At 34.1% G+C, this 18,726-nt stretch overlaps 1 protein-coding gene across 3 annotated transcripts in view; it reads right to left on the minus strand.

The window, feature by feature from the left end:
* AEBP2 (AE binding protein 2) overlaps nucleotides 1-18,726 on the minus strand; it is a 64,946-nt gene that overhangs the window by 16,164 nt on the left and 30,056 nt on the right. For all 3 annotated transcript variants that reach the window (XM_054591378.1, XM_054591376.1, XM_054591377.1), the window contains 2 exons: nucleotides 3,510-3,696; nucleotides 369-493 (listed from right to left, as the gene is read on the minus strand). In XM_054591378.1, coding sequence (XP_054447353.1) covers nucleotides 369-493; nucleotides 3,510-3,696 — 312 coding nt within the window. The remainder of the gene's footprint in view (nucleotides 1-368; nucleotides 494-3,509; nucleotides 3,697-18,726) is intronic.

Below are 18,726 nucleotides of genomic sequence, written 5' to 3' on the forward strand. Positions count from 1 at the left end.
ACACAATACAGTGTACAGATGATGTACTGTAGAATTATGCACCTGAAATCTGTATCATTTTGTTAACCACTGTGACCCCAATAAATTCAATCAAGAAAAATATTAAAAAATAAAATATAGAAAGGTCCCTAGGCTTGCTTTGAAAATAAATATATTCAATTTAATCATAAAAATGTCCAATTGTGGGAAATATTTACTTTATAACCAATAATACAATTTTTAAAATATTGATAAAGCAAATGGTTGTTTTTTTTTTGTTAAATTGTATTTTCTTAGATTTTGAGCAATTGAGAAATGATACTGAAAGTCAAAATACACATTCTCACAAACATATACAGATAATTTGAAAACAGAAATCAAATACTTACAGTACTATGAAAAACAACACTGTGTCCCTTCCCTAAACTTTCTATATGGGCTGAGAGATTAAAGCATATGGCTCGATGTCTTATCGCATCCAGTGTTTGTGCATCGAAGAAATCATGTGGTCGTGCTAGAAATACAAGAGATAAAGAATAGTTAAATAAACATAACAGTCTGCCGAAGAGCTGTGAGTCCATTTCCACAAAAAATATGTAGTAAGAAAGAATGAAATAATTACCAACTACCAATATACTGTTAAAACCCAAGATTTTCTTTGCTTTCAAAACATGGAGCCTAGCTGACAAGGTTAAGGATGTACAAAAGGAGAATTCCAACTAATGAATGAATGTGGGTTAATTTGGCCCCTTGGTGAGTAAGGTTCTAACTTCAGATCTTATGATTCCACATTTTGGCTGCTATCATTTTTGTATAGATTTTTATTTTACTCTAGTATCTCTCCTGAGCAACACTGCATTTTCAACAATCTTATGACTATCTCCATCTGTGTACCACGCTGAGATCTCATTCACCACAACCAAACATACGGAATGCACTTTATGAACATTCTATACTAATACGTAATAAAAAATATTCCAAATTTGACAGTGGTAATATTATTTGGGGGGTTTGCAAGTATTTCTTGATTATAAATAACTTCTAAAAACAATCTAAGAAAATGATAAATACATTTTGAATGCCAGTGAGTCCATCAAAATTCTTTCTAGCTCTCAACTCCTCCAGTATCAGCTGTGTAATTTTGGACAAACTGCTTACATCTACCTTAGACTACTTTCTTATTTGTGAAACGGATATAAAACAACTATAGGTTACGATTACATAAAATAAATGCCTATAAAAAAACTTCATTAATAAGCGTATACCACTTTTTAAAAAATAACAAATTAACAAACCTAAGGTAAGCAATCTCTTAGTGTAATCACAACAAATACACTGAAGATTTAATTTGGTAAGAACATTACTAAATTTTTAATTTTCATCCCACTAATATTACAAGTTGTGTCATTTTCATTCTTAATTGGAACATTGCCCAAAATAAGGAAAATAAATTCACTGTTTTACAACTGTGAAGCTTACTAATACATGTAATTTTAGAAGATCATTTATAATTAAAAATTAAATTTTACTGACAATAGAAGAAATAGCTTCATTTCCTGGTACAGTATATTCTGAATTACATGTAGCTGCTTTGCCACGCTACTCTGATTTACTACTATGTGGAATGAATTTATATCCACCACTCATGGATATGTCAGAATACCTACACAAATCCACCAGAGCTTTCGTGGGGGGATCATTTCACAAGCTGGCATATGCAAAATAACCTAGATACCTCGATTATCATTGCATTTCTTTTTTTGTCAGAAAGAAATGAACAAAAAATGAATAGCTAGTAACAAGCTAGCAAAATCCACAAAACTTAAGAATTCAATAATGGAAATCATAAAAAAACTAAGAATTTAATGATAATGGAAATCAGAAAAAAACTAAGAATTCAATGATAATGGAAATCAGAAAAATGATAAATTCTGACTTTTTCTAATTCTAATAAATTTTTTAAATTCTAATAATTTCTAAATTCTTAGAAAAACTAAGAATTCAATGATAATGGAAATCAGTTAGGAAAAAAACATCTATGGGAGAAAAAAAGTTCATGATTTTACTTACTGCTGAGAAACAAATCCCCTTCCTACTAGCTCTGTGACTACTGGGCGGGGGGGAAAGCGTACTTTCTTCATGCTCTACAATTACGCTTTTTCCTGAGAAGTTTTAGCACTTAGAGATGATAAAAATAACTAACCTCTCTAAATCATTCAAATATGCCACTCACCATTCAAGAGTCACACACAGATGTTTATCAACTAGGATTAAGTTCACAATAATAAAAGGAGCCCTCAAACTTCAGATTCTATTCTATTCAGACCTTAACCATGTTATATCCACCATTAAATTATCCAGAATACGAAACCTGAACAACAGTTTCCAAAGCAGGTGAGTGTCATGATCCCGTAGAGTAAGGGAAGAAATAGTATCACTTTTCATCTCAATGTTACCAATAGTTCTTCTTGGTAACTATTTTATATACACTAATAGTTAATAATATGCACATACTATATACCTATGTTAGAACTGAGTGCCTAAGCATTTTTTAAAACTGATGAGCTACATAATCAAAAGGTAAATGGATCCATAACCTAAATTCAGCAGCCAACTTTGAAAAATAAATGTTTAACTTCAACAATAAGAAAAAAACTTAAGAACATTTCTAGGAAAGTTTATTTTTCACTTATGATTTGTTCATTTATCCACTGTAACTCTAGTAACAAAAAAAAATTGCAATGTTTTAGAGACAACTCTCTGCTTGACAGTGTTGATTAGTGTCTGGAAGTCTCTTCTAAACTCTACTCAAATCCCAAGACAAAAGATGCAGTTTCTTTCCCTTTTCTAGTTCACTCTTGCAGTGGCCTCCCTTTTCAATGACAGCTTTGGTTAATCTTATTTCTTCACTGAAAGATATACTTCATTAGCCAGATGACCCTAAGAACCAGGCAGAGTGCTAGGCTCTGGGGTATCAAAGTTGATTCCTGCTCCCAGCATTTACAAGTCTTATCATCTAATTGTGTGCTATCCTAAATATTGAGGATATATCTCGTAACCTGGCAATTAAGCACGTAAAATCTATATGTGTGTTAACAAAGACTGTTAGGTGCTGAAACATAAACTACAAATAATTTTGCTATTCACACACACATCACTTTAGAACAGATAGGTTACTTAACTTTTACTTGATTTTTAGCGTTAGCATGTTCAATTTCTCTAAAATATTGTTAGAAACACCAATACTGTCATGTTTTAAATTTTATTAATTTAGGACAAAATCAAAGAAGCCCTCAAAATCTAATTCTATGCAATTTGTATTCTAAGGCCAGATATACTCACACTTAGTTACTACAGATAAATCTTTCATCACTGAATTCTCACACTGTCCCACAGGTATCCTAACCGTTTATTACTGTTAACAAAAATAGATAAGCAGAGTTAAAGAACAGTAAAAACCAAATTTGCATAAAAGCTCAAGATATAAACAAAAGCACTGTAAGACACACAGATTTTCAATGAAAACTTACGTAATGAGCGCCGTCTTTTGTTCTTTAATTTCCTCCTTTTGTTCATTCCAGCCTTAGAAGGGGATTCTTCTTTGGCCTTTGGCTGGCTAGAAACTTTTGAGGAGTTCTGCTGACTGAAGTGTGTGGGTACATGGCGAGCTAGCCCTCCCTGAGAAGCAAAGCTGGCATTGCAGCCACCAACAACACACTAAATAAAAATAAAAAAGAATGTCAGGGATGTTGAGTAGGGAACAAGTACAATATGAATGAGTGACTATTTCATATTTTCAGAAGCATATCAGTAATGCTATAAAACTAATTCCAGAATCCTTTCATTTTATAAGTTGCCCAAAGTAATTCACATTAAGCAGTGGCACAGCTGAAAAATAAAACTCAAGTTTCATACGTCCTCAGTTTACTGCTCTTGCCTCTACATGCAAGATGAACATAGTGAAATCTTCTCCAAAAATTTGGTTTTGAATTAACCACTTTTTAAAAGAGGAGTAGTAAGTTGTTTTACATCAAAGAATTAGAAATCCTGATAGTTATGTGTATTCCTGGCTTTTTAAAATTATTTTTATCATATAATATACGCTGTTTCAAAACCTTGAGCAGCCTCCCTACTGTTCTAACAGATAGAACACAAATATGGTAATAATGACATTTAAAATATTAAATCTCACCTGTCAAAGAGGACTTATTCTCAGAATTGGACTCACACGGCCCTCTACAAATTCCATTAAATACTGCCTCTTTAGCCTTCTGTACTTCCAAGATTAAGAAAACAAAAGATTTTCCACTTAAGTCAACCTGGTGGATCTGCTATTCCAACAATAAATGTAGAATGCTTAGATAGCACTAAATTTACATATACAAATTAGTTACGGTACAAATGTGTGATTTCTAAGTTATTTTTAAAGATTTTATTTATTTATTTTTAGAGAGAGGAAGAGAGGGAAAAGAGAGGAAGAGAAACATCAATGTGTGGTTGCATTTCACATGCCCCCTGCTGGGGACCTGGCCTGCAACCAACCCAGGCATGTGCCCTGCCCTAGGAATCAAACTGGCAACTCTCTGGTTCACAGACCAGCACTCAATCCACTGAGCAACACCAGCTAGGGCGTGATTTCTAATTAGATCTTAGAAAATAATATTTGCAGGTCTTCTAACAAATTAATGTCAATTAAAACAAACACCATTTGCCTTGGCTGGGCAGCTCAGTTGGTTGGAGCACCACCCCAATACAGTTTGTAGGTTCGCTCCCTGGTCAGGGCACATACAGGAGCCAACAAATGAATGCATAAATAAGTTGAAGAACAAATTGATCTCTCTCTCTCTCTCTCTCAAAATCAATAAATTTAAAAAAATTTAAAAGTGAAGAAAACAAATGACCATTTTTCAAAATGATCCTCAAACACCAAAATCTACCACTAAATTGCTAGTGTCTTTTCTATTAGTAATTTATCCACTTTATTTAGTTTCTCACTTGACAACTAAACTCCAACCATGCAAATGTTATGTTTAACACAATTACATCAATCAGATTTTTCCTAGGTGTTTCAATTTATATTACACTCTAACTAGATAATGCCACAAAAAATCTACATGCTTCCAGGGTCTTTCTTTCAACAGGCATTCTACCATTTTAAACTTCTAAAAATACAACACAACCCCTCTATTAGTAGAGATTCTAACTTTATGCACAAAATCTCTCTAAAACTAAGTAAAAGGAGCTCATCCTCCTTGGAGGAGATCCTCATTCTTTCACTGCACATCTAAATATCTATCCCAACTCATCCTTTCCACGCATTTTGAAGGCAGGAGCATAGTTTTACTAAACTACTTATAGAATCTGATAAAAATCAATGCTGGTTAAAACATTTCACAGCAAGCTCCTTATACAGTGTCATTAATAATCATTCTTTTTACTTTAATATGCAAGCGACAATTTTATAGGCTTTAATGGCACTCAGCATTACTAACAAAAATTTTTGCCCGTTCTAGAGTGTCCACTAAATTAAGAGGCAGAGAAATGATTCAAGATTTTAACTCAAATAATTATTTCTTCTACGCTCTGTACCATGCCAGATTCTACCAGTATAAGAATGACTGAGATACAGTTCTCATCCTGAAAGTGCTTACATGTGGTCAGCAAGACATACATATAAAGTGACAACTTCAAAGGGCTACAATCAGTGGGTTAAGCATAGTGCGCTACGGGAACCATGAGAAGAAGCACTTAGCCACATCCATCCAGTACTTTTAAATTAGTGTTTCATTTACTTCCTACAAGGATCCTATCTGTAGTGTGGTCCTCAGAGAACGCCCATCAACAATGTTCAGCTATAGACTATGACCATGAGAAGTTTAGCAACTAGTGGTTATTGAGTTCTTAGAATTTAAAAACTTACTACACATATTTTAGGTACAAAAAATAATAATAATGCTTTTTAAAGTCGTGACCTTCTGTAGATTACTATATTGCCATAAAACAACTGTCCACCACAGGAGCCAAGGCCCAAGTATCACCACTTACCACTTTAGGCAAAACTACTATAACTAACAAACCATATTTTTTATTTTATTTAAATTAATTTTATATTAGGGTGAAATTTAAATATTATATACTATGTTAAAGTGTACAATTCAGTGGTGCTTAGTGTATTCACAAAGTCATAAAACCATCAGCTCCACATCCTTGCCAAATCTTATTTTTCCTTTATTTTATTAAAAGCATCCTAGTAAGAAGTAGTACCTTTATGGTTATCTGTATTTTCTTACCCTTTTTTAAAATTTTAAACATTACACTTAAGCCTGGCTGGTGTGGCTCAGTGAACAGAGCGCTGGCCTGCAAACCAAAGTTGTCACAGGTTTGATTCCCTGTCAGGGAACATACCTAGGTTGTGGGCCAGGTCCCCCAAGTCGGGGGCATGAGAGAGGCAACCACACACATTGATGCTTCTGTCCCTTTCTCCCTCCCTTCCCCTCTGTCTAAAAATAAATAAAATCTTTAAAAACAAACAAACATGATACTTAAGTACTGAAAAACTTTTAAGTATCTTTGGAACAACTTGGTTATGTCAATCTACTTCTAAAACTGCAAATTTTGTAAAATCTAAATACAGACCAAGTGTTTAGCATCTGAACTGACAGTGCTTTTGGGTTAGTTTTATACTATCCAATACATTTTAGACACAAGGTAGTTTCTGAGCACATGAAATGTGGCTATAAAATGTACACTCAACTTGGGAGGTTTAGTACCAAAAAAGCAAAATATTTCATCAATTTTGTACATTGATAAAATACTGAAAGAATAGGTTATTTCAAAGATATTATTTAAATTATTTTCACCTGTTTCAACTATTTTACTCTAGCACCGGAAAATTTTAAATGACCTATTTAGTATACACATATTTCTATTGCACAGTACTGCCACAGAATAAGCCATACAATACTTATTTTTCTTACTTTCCAAAAAGATCCCAACCCTATATTCCCTAACACCTACTCTAAAAACGTACAGTAAATAAGCATCTTTTGTGGCTGATGTGTTAGATGCTTCAAAGAATATAATATATATATAAGATAGTCTTTGCCTTGGGGTTCCCAGTTAACATTGGTTATTCAAACAAATGTGTTGAAAAAACTCCACATTTCAAATTTTAGAATAGCTACTTCACTGTACTCATAATTAAAAGGCAGAAATGACCATTTAGATCCAAGCCCTTCAGGTTTAAATTCAGATGGATTTTGTGATATGATTCCACCAGGATTGTCCTTAATCATAAGGGTCCCAGTAGGTTTGGAGGATTTATTTTCTCCTGGGATCCCTTCAAGACTGGAAAAAATATGCCCTGGTAGCATCTAAAACTGAGAGTAAATATCACAGGTTTATTTTAATCAACAATTAAATCAATGATTCAAGGCTCTGAAAATAAAATCAATAACAAGAATTCTAACAGAAAACTGTTGTCTTTGATTGTTTTTAAAGATTTTATTTAGACCACAAAAAAATTTAGAGAGAGGGGAAGGATGGAGAGGGAGAAAGAGAGGGTGAGAAACATTCATGTGGGAGAGAAACACTGACAGGTTGCCTCTCGCACACCCCTAGCTGGAGACCTGGCCCACAACCCAGGCTTGTGTCCTGACTGGGAATCAAACCAACAACTTTTCGGTTCCCAGGCCAGCGCTCAACTCAATGTGCCACACCAGCCTAGGCTGTTTTCTTCAATTATTCCTCAATTAAGAATCATAAACAAATCTAAAAAGAAAACACAAATGTACAATAAAAATTTACAGAAAGAGTACATTTATTAAAAGGAAATATAACAGAATCACAAGCACACATTTCACTGAAATACATTCTTTTTAACCTGAAGGGGGAAATAATTTTAAGTGTCATCTAATCAATAGTCCACTCATCAGTGTATCACAGAGAACAGGTGAGATTCAAGTCTGCTGTTGCCTCACATGGCCTTAGTACCTTCATCCTATTAACATGAGCATTTCATGGTACTGAGTGTGTTTTAGCATTCAAATACTCATGTTTTCATTCACACATGCAACAATGGCCCCTAAACTGAAGCCACCTCATACAGTGTTCTGATGAATAAGCACCCTGTTTCAACAATTAGGGGAAAAAATGGCTTTTTGGACATTGAATGTTATAAATGTTCTATTTCCCACATCCACTGAAACACTCTATGTTGTTTACCATTGTGATTAAGTAGCTGCTCTAAAATTTGAAACATGAAATTACTGGGGGTTTCCCCTCCAAACAGATTTATTCACATGAAGCAATACTAAGATTGTCTTTTCTAGAACAAAGACTATGAAGTACTATGAAAATCTACATGGAGTTATTGAAACATAGAGCGGAAATCACCAGTTTGACAGAAGATATAGGAGTATTAATTAACAGGTAACCTAAAGGAAAACAAAAATTCCAGGTAGAAATGTTGGTTTCTTAGTTTTGACAAACAAACCACAGTAACATGAGATGGTAACATCAGGGGAAACAAACTGGGTGAAGTTACAAGGGAACTATGCACTATCTCTGCAACTTGTCCATAAATCTAAGAATTTCCCAACTTGTCTGTAAATCTAACAATCTTCCAAAAATCTAACAGTTTTCCAGAGTAAAAAGTATTTTAAAACTACAAGTAGAAAGCAGAGCATATATGAAAACTCTAGGAGAGTAAAGTGTGATCCATTTGAGAACTACAAACGGTATATTATGGTTGAAACACAATTTACTAGAAGGTATTAGTAATGAGAACAGAGAAGCAGCTAAACATCAGGTATGAAGACCTGACTATGCATCACACTAAGATATGGGAATTTTAAGTTAGCCAGAGTGAGGAGTTACCAAGAATTTCAAGTAGTAGTCTGACTAACAAACACAGATGAATTGGGGATAAAAGAGTAGGGTGAGAAGTAGTAGTCATATGCAAATTACACTGCGTGTTCAAATTGACAGGATTTGCTACCGCATTTGGGGGAGTAGGGGAGATATTAAGAAAGGACTCAAGAATAGTGCAGGGCTCTTAAAGCTAGCGTAACTGGATAGATGATCTTACCATTTACTGAATCTCGAGTAGAACCATGTTTGAAATGAAAAACCAAGATTTTGTACATGTTAATTAGTTCAAAATGCTCTATTAAACTTGCAAGGTGAATATTCTATTCTAGAATCCAAGGAAAGTTAGGGCTAGAGATACACAACTAAGAGAAATCAGAATATAAATTGTATTTAAAAGCCGAAGGACTAGATGAGAACACCTAGAGCAAGAAATTTTAAGAGACCACTCTCCAACATTTAGAAGTCAGAGCAGAGGACAGCAAAATAGACTAGAAGGAGCAGCCATCAAGTAATGAAGAAGGGGTTGTGGGAAAAACAAATGTGTATCAAGGAGGCCTAGAAAAGAAAGCGTAAGTTAATAAGAATCCCATGTGCAACATGCACATAGTAAACACAGCCTAAACCTTTCTTCCTCTATGCATTTCTCCCTTTCAAAGAGCATTGAACTGGTAGTTGAATTTACGAGCAAAATGTTTTATAGTAGTTATTATATCCCTCCATGAACTAAGTTAGAACTCAGTTCACCCAGTGATATAATAAGTGCTATTTCTTATAAGGTCACCATTAAGAGAACTATCTCATGGGACATAGTTTTTTAAGCCTGGGTGCACATCAAAACTATCTGAAAGATCTTTTTAAACAAAGCAATCCCTGGCAACGCACCCGAGAGATTCTCTTTTAATTGGTCATGGGTGCAACTCAGACATCAGGATTTACAATACCCAGTGAGACAGTTTATACAGTAAAGGAAGAACCTCTTGATTCTTATTTTTTCCAAATAATTAAATCCCTACTATTCTCCAAAAGAACCAATTGATTTTTCTTTCTTTGGGGGTGGGGGAATAATTTTTTTTTTTTTGTATCATGATGATTATTGCAACTACTATCCTTATTTATATTCAAAGTATACCCTTTGGTGAGTGGGAGCCTCCTAAAAACTGGCTGTCAAGGCTAGCAACATGGGCGCTTCAAACACAGACACACAAAATGGCAAAGATTTCATGAAAGGTAACAGAACAGGATGTTTAAAACTTTGTATTATTACAAACAATGATGAAAAGCACCAAGATTCTCAATAAAGCATGTGTGTGTAAGGTGGACTGTTAATTAAGTAGATGAAGGTAATCCTTTCACAACTGTATATACATGTCAAATCACAATATACTCTAAGTATCTTGTATCTTACTGTTTTATTTGTCAGTTATACCTCAAGAAAACTGAAAAAAGTAAAATATTTTTAAATTAGCATTACCAACCATTATAAAACATCATAAAAGAACTGAAGATGGATATTATTTAATCACTCATCACAGTGAATGATGTAATATTAGCATCAATCACTGTGTCCTGTAAAAAATTACCAGAATTTGCCTGTATCCACAACTATAAGCCACCTTATAGTGAGGATATAATAGTTTAAGTCTGGTTTGATAAAACTTCTTTTCATCAGCCTTTTAACCTAGGTTCTAGGTTCCAAAATACCTAAAAAGATTGGCTGTTTCAGACTTGAAAGAAAGTCTGAGTTTCTCAAGCACTACTATTTCGCAATGAGAAGGTATTCAAAAATATGCCAATATTATGAAAGGAATCCATCATGGTAGGCTATAGAAGACTAGCTTCTGAGGAAAACTTATAATTAATAAGTTAACCCAAGACAATTACATAACTATAAATACTGTATTCAAAGTAACAAATATTAGAGTTTGGGAGAAATGTATGTGTGAACAAAGTGAGCTTATCTGAAAAGTACAACCACACAATTTCAAACATATACCTACAAATTTATCCAGACAAACCACTGCTACATTGGCAATAAAGAAAAAGGAAATTTAAAAAATCACCAAATAGGCTGTATAGATCTAATTTTAATTTTTTTCAGTTAAGTAAAATATTTGTAAGCAAGATTGGGCTGAAATCACTTAGCCATCATAAAGCTTAGTATCTGATGACTAACAAGAATTAAAATCACAATTATGAAAAGAAGAGACCAAGAGAACAATCCCCAAATCTTAGTACTATAAACACATGTAATGTTTTCCAAACCTTTAATAATTAAAATGTTTTACTATGTTTAACAAAATGACAGCAATTTCCCTTCTTCCCTCAAACTCTAAATGTACATACAAAAGGGGAGGGGGTTTAGCTTGGAATAATCTTTGCACTTCAATTATCATAGGTAAATCTTGTAAAAAAAAAAAAAAAAACCTTGGCAAAGAAACTATTTGCATTTTAGGAGTGTGTATGATATTACAAAACTAAAATTTCACAATGAACTGACTCAAGCCTAATATACATCCAGTGCTTTCATTTTCCACACCAAGTTAACTAGGTCTTATTGACATCTGGTTTCTAGCCTGTGTCATTACCAATACTCTAGCGGAGACCCTTACCATTCAAATGTTTAACCAGATGTCGCAGAAGCCATGTGAGCAAAAAACCAATCAATTCAATATATAAAAATCTGTATTATGTAATCATCAAAAACAATGACAGTCATGGTTTATAAGCCAAAGATTAGACAGAGCAAAGAGCAGAAAGTTATGTAAGAATACCAACTAACAAATTTAGATGGGAAGACAGAAATATACTCATCTGTAACCCTCACAGTAATAACTGATCCAGGCAAGAATCATCAACAGAGACTAAAGCTGATTCTAATGGGTAACACATATATATGTGGGTCCAACAGTTATTGGAGTTATTCATTGTAAAGGGACAAATAAGTTTACAGTAGAGAACCTAGCAAATTCCACCTTAACCAAATGATGCTAAGTAACTTCACAGGAGGAAACAAATTGCCATCAAGCATCCCCAAAACAGGGAGAGTTTTGTTCTATTTTCTGGAAAAATGGCTAAACTAAAATCTGATTACAAAAACACCAAACAACCCCAAAATGGAGGACATACCACAAAATAAAAGGTTAAATTCTTCAAAAATATCAGTGCCACGTATGATAAAAACTGAAGAAACTTTAAGATTAAAGGAGTTATGAAAACTATGCATGATCCTCATTTGGAATCAAAACCTGTTATGTAAGGGTTATTGAGATAATTTATGAAATGTTAATAGCTTACAGCATCAATATTAAGTCTCTGGATGTTGACAATCGTACTAAGGTTATATAAATAAATGCACTTGTTCTTAGGAAATACACACTGAGTTTAGTATTTAGGGACACTGCTCCTCTCAAAAGGTTCCCAAAATATGTATATGTGCGTACTGTACTGGTCGGTAGTTACATAAAGAGAAAAGAGGAGAGACAGTGGAATGGAGGAAGACAGATGGGAGAGATGTATTGGGGTGACCAAAGTTTGTTTGGTTTTTTTCCCATAAGATGGCTCTAGTAGTGCTTAGTTTTCTTTAACTTCATTTGCTACAATTTTATTAGATTGTATTGTGACAGCTGGCATATCAGTGTGTATTTAAAAAAATTTATCAAAACTGGTGAATTTTTGTATAGCAATTTTAATATTGAAGATGGAAGAAAATATGCAGCACTTTTTGCATGTTATGCTTTATTATTTCAAGAAAGGTAAAAATGCAATTGAAACACACAAAAAATTTGTGTAGTGTATGAAGAAGGTACTGGGACTGATTGAATATGTCAAAAAGTTGTTTGCGAAGTTTCATGCTGGAGATTTATCACTGAACGATGCTCCAGGTCAAGTAGACCAGTTGAAGTTGAGAGCAATCAAATTGAGATATTAATTGGGAACTATCAATGTTATACTACACGGGAGACAGACAACGTACTCAAAATATCCAAATCAATAAAGTGAATGCTGAAAAATCTGTCTCTTATTTCACAGAAAAAAACATGGCAGATTTTTTGGACAACCCAGTATGACAGATAGATGGGTGGAGAGACGGAGCAAACATGACAAAATGTTAAGTGGTGACTCTGGGCTGGGGGTGTATGGCAGTTCTTTATACCAACACACATGAGAGACAAAATACATGGGAGTTCTTGCATCTTTACTGCAAGTTGAAATTATTTAAAATTAAAGTTTAAAAATCTGCATTTTTGAAAAAACATAAAATATCAAGAAAATTGTCAACATGGAAAGAATATTTAACTCCTATCACAGCAAAGAAATGATGTCATTCCTACTTTATAAAATGAATACATTCAAAAAGACTTCTATTCTAAAAGTACAAAATATAAAAAAAGGTAATGTGAATAATAGGAAGATATTCTATATTATATTTACATTGTATGTATCTGCATTGTATATACATAAAGATGTATGGTAGCTCTGGCTGGCGTGTCTCAGTGGATTGGGTGCCAGCCTGACAGTTCGATTTCCAGTCTGGCCACATGCCTGGGCTGCGGAACAGCTCCCCACTTCGGGGCATGAGAGACGCAATTGATCGACATACCTCTCACATATTGATGTTTCCCTCTCTTCCACTCTCTCTAAAAATAAAATGTTTTTTAAAAAAAGGTAAAGATATGAATAATACTGAACTCTCTGGAGAATGCCTGAAGCATGCTGTGAATATGAAAGGCAAAAAATACAATGCAAACTCCTTAGAAAAATCAAATTCCAGACTAACAGGTAGCTAAGAGATAACAGTAACCCAAAGACAATATACAGTACATACATGCACAGGAGCTGTTCTACATGACAAATTACTGAGAGGCACCTAAAGCACAAGTGTGAAAGGACACAGACCCTAGATTCATTCTGCCTCTTAAGTCCTCAATCTGCCACTAACTGCTCATGACCTTACCAACTCTTCAATTTTTTTCTTACCTTAGTTCCTCATCTATAAAATGAGGGCAACAAGAGTAATTACCTCAAAGAACTGATGTTGTCATGATTACATTCGTTAAAATATGTGATCGATTATGCATGTAATGTGCAAGGTATGAAGCAGCATTATTTTCAAGCCTTTTGCTAATCCTGATTATTTCTGACCCCTCCACTTCACCTTGTTCTTTATACAACAAATACTAGATCAATATGAGAAACTTTGCTTCATATTTTAAGTTGCTTTTAAATTCAAGCTTACTAGTCAGAAATGTTTTTTTTAAATACTTTCAAATAGCCACCATAAGGTATCACATACGTATTTGAAACTACATGCTATTACCCAAAATGTCCACTTACTCTATTCTTTTATGCTTTTTTCCTTTTTCTCAAAAGCACATTATTTCAGTAATTAGATAGTGGTCATGGTTGCACAACCCTGTAAATACACTAAAAACTGCTGAATTGTACAGTTGGCAAATTTTATGTAATGTCAATTATATTTAAAATATATACATATTTATAGATGCCTAAAATGATCTAACACCAGAAGACAAAACTCTTGGCTTTTTTAAGATGCTCCTCATCTTCACATAGTGAGGGTAGGCATAGATTTTTTTAAAAGAATACAAAAACAAACCACTAATCCTAACAGAAGTTGATAAATTAGGCTTCACTAAAATTAAAAACTATTCTTCAAAAGACTCCATTAAGAAAGGTAAAAGGAACCAAAAACAGACTGGAAAAAAATGTATTTGTAATACATATAACTGACAAAGGACTTATTCTCAAAATATTAAAAATTTATATACTAATAAAAGATAAACCATTTAATAAAATAATAGAAGGCTTGACTAGGCAACTTCACTAAAATAGAAATTGAAATAGCCATAAGTATGTGAGAATGTGCTCAGAACTCAACAGGGAAATAAAAATTAAAGCCACAATGAGGTAACACACAACAACCAGAATGGCTAAAATTAAAAAGACTGATGCTATCAAGATAAAGAGCAACTAAAACTCTCATTTGCTGCCGGTGGGAATGTAAAATAATACGACCCATGTGGAGATGGGTTTGGCACTTTCTAAAAGGTAAAAATACCCTATTCTTGGACTCGGCAATTCCACTCATAGGTATACGGCCAAGATAAATGAAGGCACATATGCAATCAAAAGACATGTAGAATAATGTGCATAAGGCAGCTTATTAACAGTAGCTAAAGACTGGAAACAACCCAAATGCCCACCAGCATCAGAATGGATAAACTATGATTTATTTGCACAACTGAATACTACACAGCAATTTTTAAAAGATGACTGGTAAATTCAACAATAAGGAAAATCTATTTTCTTGAGTGAAAATAGCCAGATACAAAGATTGATACAACTAAGCCAGGGTGACAGAGCCATAATATGGCCTGGGGGGAAGGAGAGGACTACAGAGGGACAGACTGGAAAGGGACATGAGGAAACTTTGTTTTACTGAAAATGTTCTTCATCAGAGTAGTGGTTACACAGATGCATGTATATAAAACAAATCTCTAAATTGTTGAACACTTAACTGTACTTTAGAGGTGACGGTATTCTGAAATGAGTCTCTTATTTTTTGGAAAAAAAATTTTTTTTTAGTTACATAATATACAGCGATGATGTTTTGGGGCAAGTCTCTTTTTCTTTTGAAAAAAATTTTGTTTTTTTTTGTTCCTTCAAAAATAAGAGACTTGCCCCAAAACATCATTATCTCATTATTCCCCTCTATCTACATGTACAGTCAACTACACTCAACTTCTCCTCTCTCCCAGGTCCTATTATACAGTATAGTAACCCTTGAACAATGGTTTTGGACTATGCAGGTTCACTTATACACATATTTTTCTCAATAAATACAGACAGCCCTCTTTATCTCTGGGTCTTGTGTCCACAGGCTGCAGAGTAAAAGCAGTATTTTCTTTTTAAAGATTTTATTTATTTATTTTTGGAGAGAGGGGAAGGGAGGGAGAAGGAGACGGAGAGAAACATTAATGTGTGGTTGTTTCTCATGAGTCCCCCACTGGGGACCTGGCCTGCAACTCAGGCATGTGCCCTGACTGGGAATCAAACGGATGATCCTTTGGTTTACAGGTAGGCACTTAATCTACTGAGCCACATCAGCCAGGGCCAAAAGCAGTATTTTTGATCCACTGCTGGAAATCCATGGATGTGGCTATGGAGGGCCAGGGTGACTATAAGCACTGTTCTACACCATTTTACGTAAGAGACTGAAGCATCCACAGATTTTCTTATCCTTGGGGGTCCTGGAATTATTACTCCCCAGAAACCAAGGGCTGACTATAGTTAAGTTTTGGGGGAGTCAACAGTTACACAAAGATTTTCGAATGCACAGGTAGCAATCCCTGTGTTGTTCGAGGGTCAAGTGTACATTTAATTAGTCTCTATGATTCCAGACATTCTTTCACAAGTCACTTTCAAAACACTTAAAACATTTCATTATTCAAATCTGTTTAGATTTATATAAACCTAGAGGTGTAAGTTCCCTAAAGAGCACAGGCCTGCCTTTCTTACACAACAATTTCTTTCCGGCTTTCTAATGGGAATCATCTATAGTTTCTAAAAAGATGATCTGGGGGAAAACCCATTTGTATGGACTCTGAAATTTATCTGCACATAATGATCAACCAGCAATAAACTGCTGCCTTAAAGAAAAATATATGAAAATTCACATTATAAGAAAGTAAATTATTCTTTTACTTCAAAAGTAACTTCTTACATTTATTGGATACATACAGTGTACAACCAGCTACACATTAAAAAAAGTTTAAAAACCTGTCCCAGGTCACACACCTCCACTAATTGTCAGGGCCAAGATCTGTGTAGTATGTCCATAGGAAAAACTACAGAAAGCTCAATGGGACTGTTGATATTTTAAAAAATAGAGAAAAAGAAATCCAAATGGTTAAACATATGAAAACATGCCCAACATCACTCATAATCGAAGAAAAGCAAATTAAAACTACATTAGGATACAATTTCTTGTATATGAAATTGGCAAAAATCCAAAAGCTTGACAGCACCCCATTAAGAAGGCCATGGAGAAAGCAGCCGCTCTAATATTGCTGATGAGGACACAATGCCCAGGGAGGACAACTTAGCAATATTAATCAAAATTAACAATGCTCACCCTGGCCAGGTAGCTCAGTTAATTAGACTGTCTTCCCCATAAACCAAGTTTGCAGGTTTGATCCCCAGTCAGGGCATACACAAGAATTAACTAATAAATGCATAAACAAGTGGAACAAGTGTGTCTGTGTGTATCTCTCTCAAAATCAATATATTAAAAAAAAAATTTGTTAATTATCAATACTTATATAGCCTTTGATCTACCCACTCACATCATTTGGGAACTTCTCTCTCCATATATAAGCATATATATTTTGCATATATAAGCAAAATAACATTTTTAAAGATTCATCACTATAGCACTGTCTGTATAACAGCAAAGACTAGAAACAACCCAAGTGCCTGTTAGCTTGGTTAAATGAACTGCCACAACCACACAAAATGAAATACTATGAAACTGTTGAAAAAAGAAAAAGGATATTCTCTATGAACAAATACAGAAAGGTCTCTAGTATAAAACACATTTTGTAAAAATGCCAGGTACACATACGTACAATAAAGATGTTACTAATGGCAAAAATTGGTGTATGATATTTGGAAACTATAATCTTTGCATTATTTATATAAACTTAGAACTGCTTTAAAATAAAAGGCTTATTTTAAAAAGTTATGTACAGACAGTATATAGTTTACTAAATCCTGTATAGAAAGGAAGAATGAGATTACATACTTATCTGCTTGTAGTTCCATAAAAAAATACTAAAAGAATTCACTAGAAACCAGTATGTTATTTGGAGGAGGATAAGGGAACAAAAAAGGAAGCAATATTTTAAATATAAATTATTTCTTTATACTTTTTTTTTTAATCCGCATCTGAGGACATGTGTCCATTGACTTTAGAGAGAAAAGGGTGAGAGAGAGGAAAAGAGGGAGAAGCAGGGAGGGAGAGAGGAACGGAGGAAAATATCAACTGGCCGCCTCCCCGTACATGCCCCAACTGGGGATCCAACCTGCCACTTACGCATGTGCCCTGACTGGGAATGGAAAAAGCAACCTTCCAGTGCACAGAATGATGCTCCAACCACCTGAGTCATGCAGCCAGGGCTCTTTACACATTTTTAAAACTTGTTAAAAGATTGTCTTTTCAAAACAATTATTTTATTTTTTTAAAAAGCAACTTCACAAGAATTATCTCCTTCCTAATGATACTCATAGGAAGTTCCCAGCACGCATAGCAAAATATATATATATATGTTTAAAAACTATTCAACGTCTTTAAACTTTTAGTCTGTATGTTTTCCATAATTACAAACTAAATAGTTTAATTTTTAATGAAGATAAACAGGAAAATTTTTACAAAACCTTGCTCTTTATACAGATTTTTCTCAGTACATCTACTGGACACTAATTTACAACTAAGTTCAGTGCATGACTTCAAAACTGAAAGGAATCTAGTTCCTTAATGTTCTACAATCACATTTTTTTAATATAATTATCACTGTTGGCTAATGAAAAAAGGCTGAAATCCGTGACAGCGAGAGAACAATCAGAGCACAGGTACCAACCAACCAAATTTGAACACATGCATTCTAGCTGTTCACCTGGTGCACAATTTTCAAGACCCTACCCTCAGACTTTTTTCTGTCCTCCAAATTTTAATAATTGGATTAAATCATCTTGCTCCCACCCACTTTTTAAAATTCCATGTATCTACTGCAATGTTAAACCATATGTTCTTTAAAACGTTTTAGAAGGACAAACATTTGCCCATTAAGAATCTTTTCA

The sequence above is a fragment of the Pteronotus mesoamericanus genome, unplaced genomic scaffold (genome assembly GCF_021234165.1).
Source record: "Pteronotus mesoamericanus isolate MK-2021 breed Mesoamerican mustached bat unplaced genomic scaffold, CSHL_Meso_final scaffold_21, whole genome shotgun sequence".
Lineage (NCBI taxonomy): Eukaryota > Metazoa > Chordata > Mammalia > Chiroptera > Mormoopidae > Pteronotus > Pteronotus mesoamericanus.